General features: G+C 61.4%; 1 protein-coding gene across 1 annotated transcript; it reads left to right on the top strand.

The window, feature by feature from the left end:
- The first annotated feature begins 140 nt into the window (after nt 1-140).
- On the top strand, nt 141-11,776 carry TUBB4A (tubulin beta 4A class IVa). Its single transcript, XM_006124752.4, has 4 exons — nt 141-296; nt 5,436-5,544; nt 6,063-6,173; nt 9,954-11,776. Exons 1-4 carry the CDS (start codon nt 240-242, stop codon nt 11,009-11,011), a joined length of 1,335 nt encoding a protein of 444 aa, XP_006124814.2. The 5' UTR covers nt 141-239; the 3' UTR covers nt 11,012-11,776.
- The last annotated feature ends 999 nt before the right edge of the window (nt 11,777-12,775 follow it).

Genomic DNA, 12,775 nt, shown 5'->3' on the forward strand with positions numbered 1-12,775 from the left:
GGGCGCAGGGCGCATTGGCGCTGGGGTGTAGCCGCGGCCCCGCGCGCCGCCTGGAGGGAGCTGCGGGCGCGCACAGCGATGTGCATCACGCGCAGAGGAGGAGGGAGCAGCCAGGCAGCTCCTCCGACCCATGCGCAAACTGCGCCACGGCTCTCTGGCCCGCCCTCCCCCGGGCTCCATTTAAAGGCGCATGCGAGCTGTTTAAGGATTAAGGGAAGAGCCGTCAGCCGAGTGAGACCATGCGGGAGATCGTGCACCTACAGGCCGGGCAATGCGGCAACCAGATCGGGGCCAAGGTCAGGGCGGGGCCCTGGGGATCGGGACCCTTAGGTGGGAGCTGGTTTGGGGGGAATGGCGGACCTCTAGGATCTCAGCCCTGACCCTGCTGGGGCGGCTTTGGGTCACCCCCTTCATCCTTGGGTTTAGTCCTCCCTGCTAGGGTCCCCCCCTCGTGCGACCCCACCCTTGCTGAGTGGGGAGACCCCTGGTCAGGCGCGTGCGGATCCGACGGCTTGTGTTTCTCTGCTCAATCGGGGAGGGGACTCGGCACTGGCTAGCGCCCCCCCCCCCCCTTACCCAGCCCAAGTCCTTTCTGTGCCCTGGTCCCGCCTGCCTGGATGCGGACGCGCCGAGCAGCTGCCTGCGGCAGTGAGGGGAGGGGGGGCGAGGGGCTGGCGGCTTCCAGCCCTTGAAATAGCTGCGTATCCGTAGCGCAGGCTGCAATAAAAGGGCGAGGTGGGCAGGGAGCACTCCTTCCCTCCTCCCGCCCAGGACGAAAATGCAGCCCCCCCGCAGGAGAATCCGGGGGGGGAGACTGCCGGTGCCGCATGGATGCGGCTGGGGAGGAGGCCCTGGAGACACGCACAATGGCTCCCTTCTTGGGGGATCCCTCTGGGGACGGGCGGGGCCAGCCCAGGCAGCCCTGACCCGGCTTTTTCGGTGGCACCAGCCGCCTCCTAAAACAGCCGCTGGCTCCCCTCTCGGTTTGCCCCCCAGCGCGGCAGGGCGGCGACCGGAGCCCCGCCGCGAACATGGCTTCCGCTGCGGGGGAAGGCAGGCTGGCGTGACGCGCGGGGAGCGGGCCCCGGCCCTGTCTGGCGCGGCCTCGCCCTGCAGCTGAGTCACCAGCGAGGCAGGCCCGGGGCGCAGGGCCGGTGGTCGGGGGATTCCAGGACGCGCTTGGCTCTGGCAAGGCGGGGATCACGCCGAGGCAGCCGCCCAGAGGGGGCAGAAACGTGGCAGCTGGGCTGCGGCGTCCTGTGGTCCGGCGCTCGCTTCCCAGGCGATGCCGGACACCACAGGGCGCCCCCCCCCTCCGCCTTTTCCTTGCCCAGTTGCCCGGTGCTGGGCTGGCAAAGCCCGAACCATGCGCCAGGCTCCGCCTGGGCGGGGAGGTGCCCCCTGGGTCTAAACGTGGCGCGGAGCTGAAAGGACTCGGCCGAATTGCACCTGTTCCGTGGGCTCCGTTCCAGTACGGAGACCAGCCCGTGGTCCTGGTCTGGGGGGGAGGCCTCCCCTCTGACCACCCTTAAAACCTTGCCGGCCGCTCCCCTCTCTGGCTGCCCAGCCAAGCCGGGGGGGAGGGGGCTTGGCTCAAAATGCGGCGCTGGTAGGCCGGCTGGTCCCTGGGGCCAGACCCGCCCTGGGGGACTCTTGCCCTCTGGCGGGGTCTGGCACTTTGAGGTGCAGCTGGCTCTGGGGTGGGCGCCCTGCACACCAGGGCACAAACAGCCCAGCAGTGCCTCCAAGAGGCGGCAATGGGTCGCACTGGGGGAGAGGGACCCACCCAGCCCTTCCCCACATGCGCTGTCAGCTGAGCTTGCATCCCCATCGCCCGCCCTTTGTGATGGGGGAGCTGGGGGGCGGGGGAGAGGCTCTCCTAGTCCAGAGTCATTAACCTGCCATGGCCTAGCTCAGGGGTTCCAGAGTTGAGTTCGTGGGGCAAAGGTCAAAACTGGCAGGAGGTGGCACCACTTGCCAACAGGGCGTCTCCGGGCGGGCGCTGCGAACAGCCGGGTGGGGGAGGTGGCTCTGAGTGTCTCCTCACCGTGCAGGGTGGCCCAGGTGCGGGCGGCTTCGGTGCTGGGGGTGGGGGGCTGAAGATGGCAGGGCGGGCCCAGAGCATCTTGCGAAGTCACTAGGCGGGGCAGGAGGGGGCGAAGGCCCATGACACCATGCTGCAGTCAGGCCCGCGCCATCTGCATTCAGGTGGGGAGGTCCTCGGGTCACCCTCGTTCTTGGGGTTTGATCTGCGGAGTCAACCTGGCAGCCCCTCCAAGCTCTGCTGGCCGGGGGCCTCCGCCTGCCAGAGTGGCTGGTGGGGCTGGCTAGGGTGGCTTTGGGGCTGGTGAGCCAGCCTCAGCGTCTGCCCACCCCTGGCTAATCCCGCTGGGCTCGGAAGGCTCTTAATCAAACCAGGAAAGATTTGCTGTTTGGTGGATCTAGCTCTGGGGGGAGGAGACTGAAACAGGCATTTTCTTATGACAATAACAATGAAAGCAAATGGCGGGGGGGGGGGGTTAAGCAGTCGCTTTGTCTGTCTATGCCTTGACACCCCTACTCCAGCCTGCCCCATAGATTCTGGTGCAGGGGGGGGGCTTAATACAGCAGTGAGGGGTGCAGGGTTCCGTGCAGCAGGCGGGCAGCTCCTGTCCAGAAATGGGACCCCGGCTCTTCCCCACAGGCCCCCTGCGGGCAGAACAAAGCTGGGATCTGAGCTGCCCTGCTCCCAGTGCAAAAGGGCTGGCGTGGCCCCTCCCCCTGTTTAAATTGCCTGGCTCTTTAAAAAGCCAAACCTGGGGAGGGGGGAGTGTAGGGTGGAGGAATCTGCAGTGGAGCTGGCTGGTTTATTTTTGGAGCCCTGCTTGCGGGTGGTCATGGGGGGAGGGGCATTCAGTGGAATCTGGATGGGGGGAGCTGGCCCCGTAGAGGCTGAAACTAACACAAGGGCTTGTTTTGCCCCCTTGGGTTTTCGGGGTTCCCCCTGCTGCAGCCAGTTTCCTGCAGCCCCCCTTCCCTGAAACCAAGTCGCCTTCACAGCCCCCTATGGCAGCAGGGAACCCCTGATGTGGAGGGGTGAAGCCAGGCAACAGGAGTTGTTCCTTCTGCATATTTTTATTGCATCCTTGGGGGGGGGGGGGGGCTCCCTAAATGTACCTCGATTCTGGCCAGCCGGGATCCAACCTTCCTTTCTAGGCAAGGGCCCTGCTGCCTCGTCACGCCCCGATTTCAACCCATGGGGCGCTCAGGCCCCTGCAATATTGGCCCATCAGTAGGGGAGACTTGTTCCCCTTCTGTGCCTCAGATCTGTAGAACCCCCCCCCCCCCATTATGGCCACGGGGTGTGTGTGGGTTCTAGCCTGCACTCCAGGGTGGAGTTTAGTGGCAGGAGAGACCTGGGTTCTTTTCCTGGCTCTGGAAGGGGATGAAGGGGGTCTGATGGGGGGGGGGCTCCCCCTCCTGCAGCATGGGGGGGAAGTGGTGACAACAGAGCCCTCAGGCCTGGCAGTGGCTGGGGGAGTGTCTGTCTGTCTGTCTGTCTGCTGGCTGTCCTAGGTGGCTTTTTTTTTTTTTTAAAAAGGGCGGTGTGAGGTGTCTGCTTTGCTCACCCTGCCCTGTTCCGCCTTTGCAAATTCCCTGCCCCCCCTCCCCCCCACTTCCTGTGTAGCAAGCACCGGATATAAATAGATCCGGTGGCAGCGGCTGCGTGTGTGGGGGGGGTGCATGTTGAAAGAGGCTGGCGCTGCGGCTCCATTTTAGAGCAGTGCTGCAGAAAGGCAGGGCCCTATCTGGGCGGGGGCTGTGTGTGTCCGTCTTCATCCTCCGGACAATGCATCCGGGGGAAATCCAGGCAGATTGCTTTAGATCTCAATGGGCATCTCTCTGCGCACAGCCCTGATTGCTGTGAGGGGGGAGGGGCAGCGGGGAGGCAGGACTCCTGGGTTCTCACCCCTCCCTCCCAGGCCTGTGGGATCCATTGGCTGGCAGAGGGAGGGGTGGGGGGGCTGGCTGGCTTCCAGGCCTGGCTCAGGGAGGGGTGGGAGCCGAGAATCTGGATTCCTCGGTTCTGCTCTGACAGCATCCGATCCTGTTTCATTCGTTAACTGGTTAAACAGTCACATCCCTACCTGGGAGGAAACTGGTTTTGTGGGTACAGAACCAGAGTGGGACTCCTGGGTCCTCCATGCCGCCTCTCCCCCACTTCCACCTGGGAGGGTAGGTGGGTTAGACCCGCCGTTCCAGACGGACTCCATCACCCGTCCAGCCAGCTGATCCTCAGACCTACCCGCCAGGCAGGGAGCTGGTCCATGAGGGGAGCCAGTTGGAAAAACCAGCTCCCCTCACGGACCTGCTGCCTGCCACCCCTGATATAGAGGCAGCATCATGGGGTGGCTGCAGCCCCTGCCTGGGGCTGGGGATAGTCTGAGCTCCCAGACCCTGTGCAAGCAGGAACTGAGCCAGGCTGCCTGGCCACTTAGCTCCTAATGTGCTTGAAATGCAGAGCCCCAGCAGACGGAGGTCCAGGACCCAGCACAAACTGGGACTGAGCTGGCTGGCCAGCCTGCTAAAAAAAAATGTATTGGTGGATGCATGTAGCCTATAGCATTAACCGGTAAGCTTTGGCTTATCGGTTAATCGATTCCTCTATTCCATCCCTAAGCCGTAACGGGCGGTAAATTCTCTGACCATTTGGGTTGTAAGCACCCGATAGGGCTGCTGAGCCCTTGAAAATTGAGCTCTAAACGCCTTTGAAAACTCGGCCATTCAAGCCCTCTGCCTCAGTTTCCCCACCTGTCCTTTCTCGGCGGGGTCCCTTTGTCGTGTGTGAGCGTTTGAGGCCGGGCCTGCTCTGCTTGGTGTGCATGAGGACCGTAACGCTGCTGCTATTTTAAATCCATCCGAGGCGTCTCCCAGGACAATGGCGTAAAAAGCGAATTTCTCCTCTGCCCAGCCAGCCGATTCGGAGACCGCTAAAACAGCCAGTGTTCCTGTCGCGGGCGCAGAGGCCGGCTGCGGTTAGCCTTGCTCGGGTGACCGCTCGATCGATAAATGACCCTGCCATCTCCCCTGTGGAGGTGCCGGGGCAATTGAAAGCAAGTGCGACAGGCTGTTTACCGTGAAGGCCACGTAGACTCCGGCACTGGGTCAGGTTTTCAAAAAGCTCCGAGGCAGGCAGGTGCTGCTAACTTGGGGGACAGGGGATGGCGGGTGTCTTGTTCAGCCCCCTCCCAGGGAAGGGGGGCTGCGGCAGCTGTTGTCCAGCGGAGGCGGCCATGGCTAGAGCTGGTTCAATGGCCATGCTTCAGGGCGCAAGCCAGTCAGCCACTCATGGTCAGGAAGGAATCGTCCCCTTGCGCGTGTCAGCTGCGGACGCTTGGGTGGTTTCTCTGCAGCCGGGCTGGATCCAACCTGTGCTGCCTTTTTCCCCCCTGCAGTTCTGGGAAGTCATCAGTGACGAGCACGGCATAGACCCCACTGGTACCTACCATGGCGACAGCCACCTCCAGTTGGAGAGAATCAACGTCTACTACAATGAGGCTTCAGGTACAGTCCCTGGGGGGGGCTGTCTCTCCCCACAGCCGGTCTGTGGGTAGTGGATCTGGAGGGCTCTTCTCCCCTCCTCCCCCATTCCCAGGGGGTGCTTAGCGCTTCCTGGCTCATTCCTTGGTTAATGCCACATGGGGAGGGAGGTAGCCTGCTTGGCAGTGCGCCCTAGCGGGTGGAGCATAGGACCAGGGTGTAGGGACTCCGGGGCCCTATTCCCCAGCTCTGGGAGGAGGGTGGGGTCCAGTGGTCCTCCGGGCTGGGCAGGCAGGACTCCTGGGTTCTCTCCCCTGCCCTCGCTTGGTGATCGCTGGCTGCACCAACTTGGGGCGGGGGGCTCAATATTGGTCTGGCTCTGTGTAGCAATGCTTTGTGGGGGGAGGGTCCTCTCCTCTTCCTCCCCCCCACCTCCTGAGGCTGGCCCCTCCGCCAGCCAGAAGCTCCCAGGGCAGATGGCAAAGCTGCCTGGGGTGGCCCAGCCCGGCCTCCTGAAAGCGCCTGATCTGTCTCCCCTCCAGGTGGGAAGTACGTGCCCAGGGCCATCCTGGTGGACCTGGAACCCGGCACCATGGACTCGGTCCGATCCGGGCCTTTCGGGCAGATCTTCAGGCCTGACAACTTCGTTTTTGGTAAGATGGGCGGCACCACGGTGCTGGCGCACTGGGGGGAGCCGGGGGGGTGGATCTCCAGCCAGGGCTATGCCTGGGGGTGGGGGCATTGGAACTGGGACAACCCCCCTCACTCCCCGGCTAAGCCATGCCCCTCCTCCGCCCTTCCCCAGGCCTCTACCCTATCCCGCCTCTTCCTGCTCGGTCCCCGGCCCTGAGGGTCTGCAGTCGGTCACAGACCCGCCGCTAGGCAAGGCCCGGTTCTGCCGTCTGAGGCCCCTGCATCTTCCTTCGCCAGCCGGCACTGTCCGGAACCAGCCAGCTTCTCCACCGCTTGGTGGAGGGTCCTGGGGGGCGGGGTCCGAGTTTCAGGACCAGTGGGAGTCCCTAGAGCAGAGGTGGGGAATCTTGTTTGGGGCAGGGGGCCACTGACCCACGGGAAAATCTGTTGGGGGCCACACACAAGTGAGAAGGGGGGGGGGGAACCAACCTCAGGAATGTTGCCCCCAAATGAGAAGCAGGAAAAACAAAACTCCCCTCAAGTCCCTGCTGAGACTTGGGGCCGACCCTTTGCCCCAGGTGGGGTTGACTCTTCTGGGGGCCCTGGAGCTGGTAGGTTTTGTGGGGATCCCCCTTCCCCCCCCACTCCCATTAACCAATGGGTGCGGTGCTTCCCTGCAGCGTGCCGAGCCCCTCCCTCCCCTTGCCTGGATCAGGCCTGCGAGGCTCCCCCACCCACAGCGGGGAGTCGGTACTGACCCCCCTGCATGGCCGGAGTGCCCACGTCCGCTCTCTCTGCTGTGTGGGCAGGGAGAGATGACCAGGCCCCAGCCGTGCAGGCCGGATCAAGGCAATCCGTAGGTTCCCCTCCCCTGCAGTGGTCTCTCTAGTCTTTTCCATGCATGTGCGGAATACATTTTTATGTGCGCCAAGGCATGTGTGAACGGGCACCACCAATAGAAACCCAGAACCTAGCAGTGGGCATGTTACTAATCAGCTGGGTGGCATTTGAATGTCTCTGGAACACCCCGCTTACAGGGAACACTGACCCCTGCCCTAGAAGGGGGTAATGGTTCTGACCCCCCGAGCTACCCGGGGATGGGACTGGCTCCCCCACATAAGCCGGGGGGGGGGGGGGTTATTCCCAGCTTGGCCTGTTTTCTCCCAGCTGGTGGCTGAGAGCTGCTGACCCTGCACACCCGTCTCCACCAAGAGAGAGCGACAGTAAGAGCATAAGAATGGCCATACTGGGTCAGACCAAAGGTCCGTCTAGCCCATGGGTTCCCAAACTGAGGGGTGTGGCCCCCTTGGCGGGGGGGGGGGGGGGTTGAAGAAATTCCGGGGGGGGGGTGCAGGGCGTCCCAGTGTCCCCCCCCCCCCCCCCCGGTCAATCCCACCCCCAGTTTTACTGCAATTCTTTTGGGAGGCGGGGTGTAAGGGTTTCTCAAAATCAAAAAGGGGGCGAGATGCCGAAAAGTTTGGGAACCACTTGTTCTAGCCCAAGGATCCTGTCTGCCGACAGTGGCCGATGCCAGATGCCCCAGGGGGAATGAACAGAACAGGAAATGATCAAGCGATCTCTCTCCTGCCATCCGTCTCCACCCTGTGACACACAGGCCAGGGAAGCCATTCCTTACCGATCCTGGCTAATAGCCATTAATGGCTTTAATCTCCTTGAATGTGTCTAGTTCTCTTTTAAACCCTCTTATAGTCCTACCCTTCACAACCTCCTCCGGCAAGGAGTTCCACAGGTTTGACTGTGCGCTGCGTGAAGAACTTCCTTTTCTTTGTTTTAAACATGCTGCCCATTATTTTCACTTGGTGGCCCCTAGCTCTTATATGATGAGGCAATGGTCCATTTCACTCCTGCTTCTGAAGGACTCCTGTCCCCATCTCCTTCTCCCAGACCAGTGTTTCTCAACCAGTGGTACTCAAGAAGTTGGGGGGGGGAGGGGCGGGGGATGTCAACACAGCTGAAATTTGGAGAACTGAATTTTTGTCTTAAGTTTTGCAGCGTCTTATTATTTTTGTACTTCTTACACCCGCAAATTTCATCACCCGCCCAGCTACAATTACGTTATTTAAACAAATGTGTTGCAATGGTAGAAAAAATGTTGTGTCTGAAAGCTGGAGGTACTTAAATCTTTTTTTTAAAAAAGGGGGGGGTACTTTATAAAAAGGTTGAGACGCTGTCCCAGACTGCATAGAGCAAGCAGGGGAACCAGGCATTGGGCAGGGGAGGGAGGGGAACTGGCCTAGCATCCGTGACAGCTCTGACTACGGACCTGCCGGGATTTAGCAGCACAGCTCATCCCAGCTGGGCCCTGTTCCCATTTTTGGGAAGAAGTGGGGCCTAGTGGCTAGAGGGTGGGCTGGAGAGAGGGCCTCCTGGTTCTGGACAGCAGCGTGCTCTAGTGGTGAGAGTGGTTGGGGCGCCCGGACTCCTGGGTTCTCAGAAAACAGCCTCCTCCCTGGAAAAGGAGCAGCGGGATCCAGGGTGGGGCGGAAGACGCTCGGGACCTGTGCGTCTCCCTTTTAATTACGGGGCAGGGCGCTTTGATTGCCACCCCCCACCCGCACGGCCTGCCTCGTCAGGGAGCCCCGGGCCTGGCTGATTCATTCCCCTCTGGGGTTTGGCACCGGCCGAAGAGCCGTGTTCGTTGAGCTCCCTGAGCTGTGAGCTTCTGCGGGAGCGTCTGAGCAAGGGATGGAGCCCAGAGGAGCTGGTGAGAGGCTGGGCTCCCCCCTCCCCCGGGCTCAGTCCTAAGAAGGGTTTCGGGCCAAAGTTGAAGACCCTGTTCATAGCAAGCCCAACTGTGGAGATGGCTTGAAGGGGCTGGAGCTCCAGTCGGGGGGGGGGGGGGGGGGAGGCGTGGTGCTCTCTGGAGGGGGCCAGAGCCAGTCTGGGCTGGAGAAGGCAGTGCCTGGTTGTGTGGCAGCAGCCGCCACTGGGGATGTAATAGTGGAGTCGAGTAACCTAGACAACATGCATTTCCTGCCCCCCCCCCCCCCCCCCCCCACAGGAGCTGCTGCCACTCCACGCCTCTGGATTAGAGGTGCCAGGCAGCCGGTCTGGGAGGGGAGCTGGTTTTTAAACAGGTTCCCCTCACAGCCCAGCTCCCTCCTGCACCCCCCCCATGCTGCTGCCTCCTGCACCCCCCCCCCTCCCGCGCTGCTGCCTCTGATACAGAGGCAGCAGCGCGGAGTAGCGGGGGACTTCTCTGAAGTGGGGCTGGAGCGCACCAGCTGCCGCCTCGCCCCCGGGGACTCTAGACTAGTCGACTCACCGATAAAAATTTGTGCAGTTACTCGACTATTCGATTAGCCAAGATTGAACAGCCCTAGTAGCTGGCGGGGGTGTTGGCATGTTTCCTGTGTGCTTCCTTCCTAGCCCACAAGGAGGCCCCTCCGGCACGGGCAAACCGAGCTCCTTGGTCCTCTGCCCCGTCCCGCTGAAAGGGCTGGTCGTGCCTGGCGCCCGTGAACTCCCAACGAGCTGTCCAGGTGGCAATCAACCCTGGGATCCTGCTGAGATCCCAATACCCAGGATGTCCGTCAAGAGTGGAGTCCTATCTGGGCTGGTGGGGTGGGTTCTGGTGTAGCCTAGGGGATTGGGCACTCACCTGGGGAGGACAGGGTCGTGGGTTTGAGTCCCGCCTCCCCTGGGTCAGGTCAGGATGGGATGGGATGAGGGACAGCCGGGCGGCCCTTGGTAGAGGGTGGAAACTCACCCCTGCTCTATACAAGCCTAAGTGTTCCTGGAATGAAACTGAACCCCCCTCCAACCCTTTGCTTGCCTAGGTCAGAGCGGCGCTGGTAATAACTGGGCTAAGGGGCACTACACAGAGGGGGCTGAGCTGGTGGACTCCGTGCTGGACGTGGTGAGGAAGGAGGCGGAGAGCTGTGATTGCCTGCAGGGCTTCCAGCTGACCCACTCGCTGGGCGGTGGCACCGGCTCGGGCATGGGCACCCTGCTGATCAGCAAGATCCGGGAGGAGTACCCCGACCGCATCATGAACACCTTCAGCGTGGTGCCCTCGCCCAAGGTCTCCGACACGGTGGTGGAGCCCTACAACGCCACCCTCTCTGTCCACCAGCTGGTGGAGAACACGGACGAGACCTACTGCATCGACAACGAGGCCCTCTACGACATCTGCTTCCGCACCCTCAAGCTGACCACCCCCACCTACGGCGACCTCAACCACCTGGTCTCGGCCACCATGAGCGGCGTCACCACCTGCCTCCGCTTCCCTGGCCAGCTCAACGCCGACCTCCGCAAGCTGGCCGTCAACATGGTACCCTTCCCTCGCCTCCACTTCTTCATGCCCGGCTTCGCCCCCTTGACCAGCCGCGGCAGCCAGCAGTACCGGGCCTTGACCGTGCCGGAGCTGACCCAGCAGATGTTTGACGCCAAGAACATGATGGCGGCCTGCGACCCCCGCCACGGGCGCTACCTGACGGTGGCGGCCATCTTCCGGGGCCGCATGTCCATGAAGGAGGTGGACGAGCAGATGCTGAACGTGCAGAACAAGAACAGCAGCTACTTCGTGGAGTGGATCCCCAACAACGTCAAGACGGCCGTGTGCGACATCCCGCCCCGTGGGCTCAAGATGGCCGCCACCTTCATCGGGAACAGCACGGCCATCCAGGAACTCTTCAAGCGCATTTCGGAGCAGTTCGCCGCCATGTTCCGCCGCAAGGCCTTCCTCCACTGGTACACCGGCGAGGGCATGGACGAGATGGAGTTCACCGAGGCGGAGAGCAACATGAACGACCTGGTCTCCGAATACCAGCAGTACCAGGACGCCACGGCTGAGGAAGGCGAGTTCGAAGAGGAAGCAGAGGAAGAAGTGGCCTAGACGGTCCCATGCCCTCCGTCCCCCCCGAAGTGCACACCTTGTGCCCACCCATCCGACTGAACTCATGGACCATGTTGCCCCGACTGGCATAGACTCTGACCCTTCTCCACCCAGCTAAAAGCAAAGAGCTTGGTGCACACCCTGCCCCCTACTGGTAGGATGGGGAAGTGTGAGGTGTGTTGTGTTGTGTTGTGTTGAGGTGGGGGAGGATTCCTTGACGTTGGTCGGGAACGGCAGCACGTAATAGGTCTAGGTAAAAACACCGTTGGTCCCTTCCCTTTTCATCCACCCATCTCACCCTCCAGGCATACACCTTTCCCGCGGTGAATTCTGTCTGTGTCACGTACAGTCATGTGATTTCTTTTTTTAATTTAATTTTATTTGTATTTTTTTTTTTAAATTTCTGGAGAGGAGTATGCACTAACTCGTCACTTGCTCGGTTGTTGGGGTGTTTTTTTTTTTTTCTTTGGTGGTGGTTGTGCTGAGCTTAAAATAAAAATTTGAGGATCATGGAACTCCTGGGGTGGTCTTGAGGGAAGGGGCAGGGTGAGGAATTGATCTGCAGGGTGGGAATTCCCCTTTTCTCTCCTCCCCTCCCCCCCGCCACGTGCCCTTCCCTCCCTCCCTCCCTCCCTCCCTCCCCACAGTCTTTCTACTTTCGAAGCAGCTGGTCGGTGTGTGTGTTTCCACAATAAAATGTTGACTAATCTGAAGTGCTGGCGTGCTGGTCTCTCTCACAAAGGTGTGCCCGTTTGCGGTGGCTTACAGGAAGTGCGGCCTGTATTCGACTGGCGAACGCCACCGTTGGGAGCGAGTGAGTCCATAAGTAACCACAGGTGGCCGGGAGCGTTTGCGCTTCGAAGAGGCTGCTTGGTCCATCCCGAGGTGTCGAGAGACGGCACCAAGCGACTGGCTCTTCCGAGGTGCAGGAAAACTCGCCGGTCTTGGGTTTTCCTCTCGCTGTGCCAGGGGAATCTTAATCCCCTATGTTTCCATGAGGTGGGAAAGCCGATTTTCCACCAGGCTGGGAGGACACGGGCCGTCGGCATCGGCCACCAGACGCGTAAGTTCCCTGAGCGTTCGCCGGCTCGGCCGCTCACGGCTCCCGTTGGCCACAGTCGGCTGTTCTCAGTCACTGGCTTGTTGCCCACCCCTGCGCTGCTCATCCCGGTTGTGCCTGGACTCCAGTCCTCCAGCTGTGTGTGATGGAGGCCGGCTGCCAGGCCTCTGCCCCAAGCACCCTGGGGAGGAAGCTACTGCTCAGCCCCACCTAGAGCCAGCTAGGCAGGAATGAGGCACTAACACCGTGAGCTGGGACTCCGTTGCCCGAAGTCTGGGCTGCTGTCCCCGTTCCTACTGGCACTCTCAGGACCATGGGCCTTTAAGTGCTGCAGTGCCATCATAACGGGGGCCAGGCGCTGCCTACAGATGCTGTCCAGTGACCCCTGTATTACAGGCAGCTGGAGGCATCTTCAAGCTCACACAGGGAGCCTGGTAGAGGAGGGGTCTGTCCTGGGTCTTGCAAGACCTTAACTAGTGGATCCCCCCTCAAACACGGCCAGGCTGGGTCAGAGCTAAGGTCCTTCTAGCCTAGGGTCCTGTCTGCTGACAGTGGCCGCTGCCGGGTGCCCCTGAGGGAGTGAACAGGACAGGGAATCAGCAAGTGAGTCATCCCCTGTCACCCATTTCCGGTTTCTGACACTACAGAGGCGCAGGACACCGTTCCTACCCATTCTGGCTAGCATCCACAGATGGACCTAACCT

The sequence above is a fragment of the Pelodiscus sinensis genome, chromosome 19 (assembly GCF_049634645.1).
Source record: "Pelodiscus sinensis isolate JC-2024 chromosome 19, ASM4963464v1, whole genome shotgun sequence".
NCBI lineage: Eukaryota > Metazoa > Chordata > Testudines > Trionychidae > Pelodiscus > Pelodiscus sinensis.

Bases quoted from the DNA above. Each gene is read 5' to 3' on its own strand.
- TUBB4A (XM_006124752.4), top strand. From the start codon at position 240: ATGCGGGAGATCGTGCACCTACAGGCCGGGCAATGCGGCAACCAGATC. The intron at 297-5,435 runs GTCAGGGCGGGG...TCCCCCCTGCAG, and splicing joins GCAACCAGATCGGGGCCAAG to TTCTGGGAAGTCATCAGTGA. The intron at 6,174-9,953 runs GTAAGATGGGCG...TTGCTTGCCTAG, and splicing joins GCCTGACAACTTCGTTTTTG to GTCAGAGCGGCGCTGGTAAT.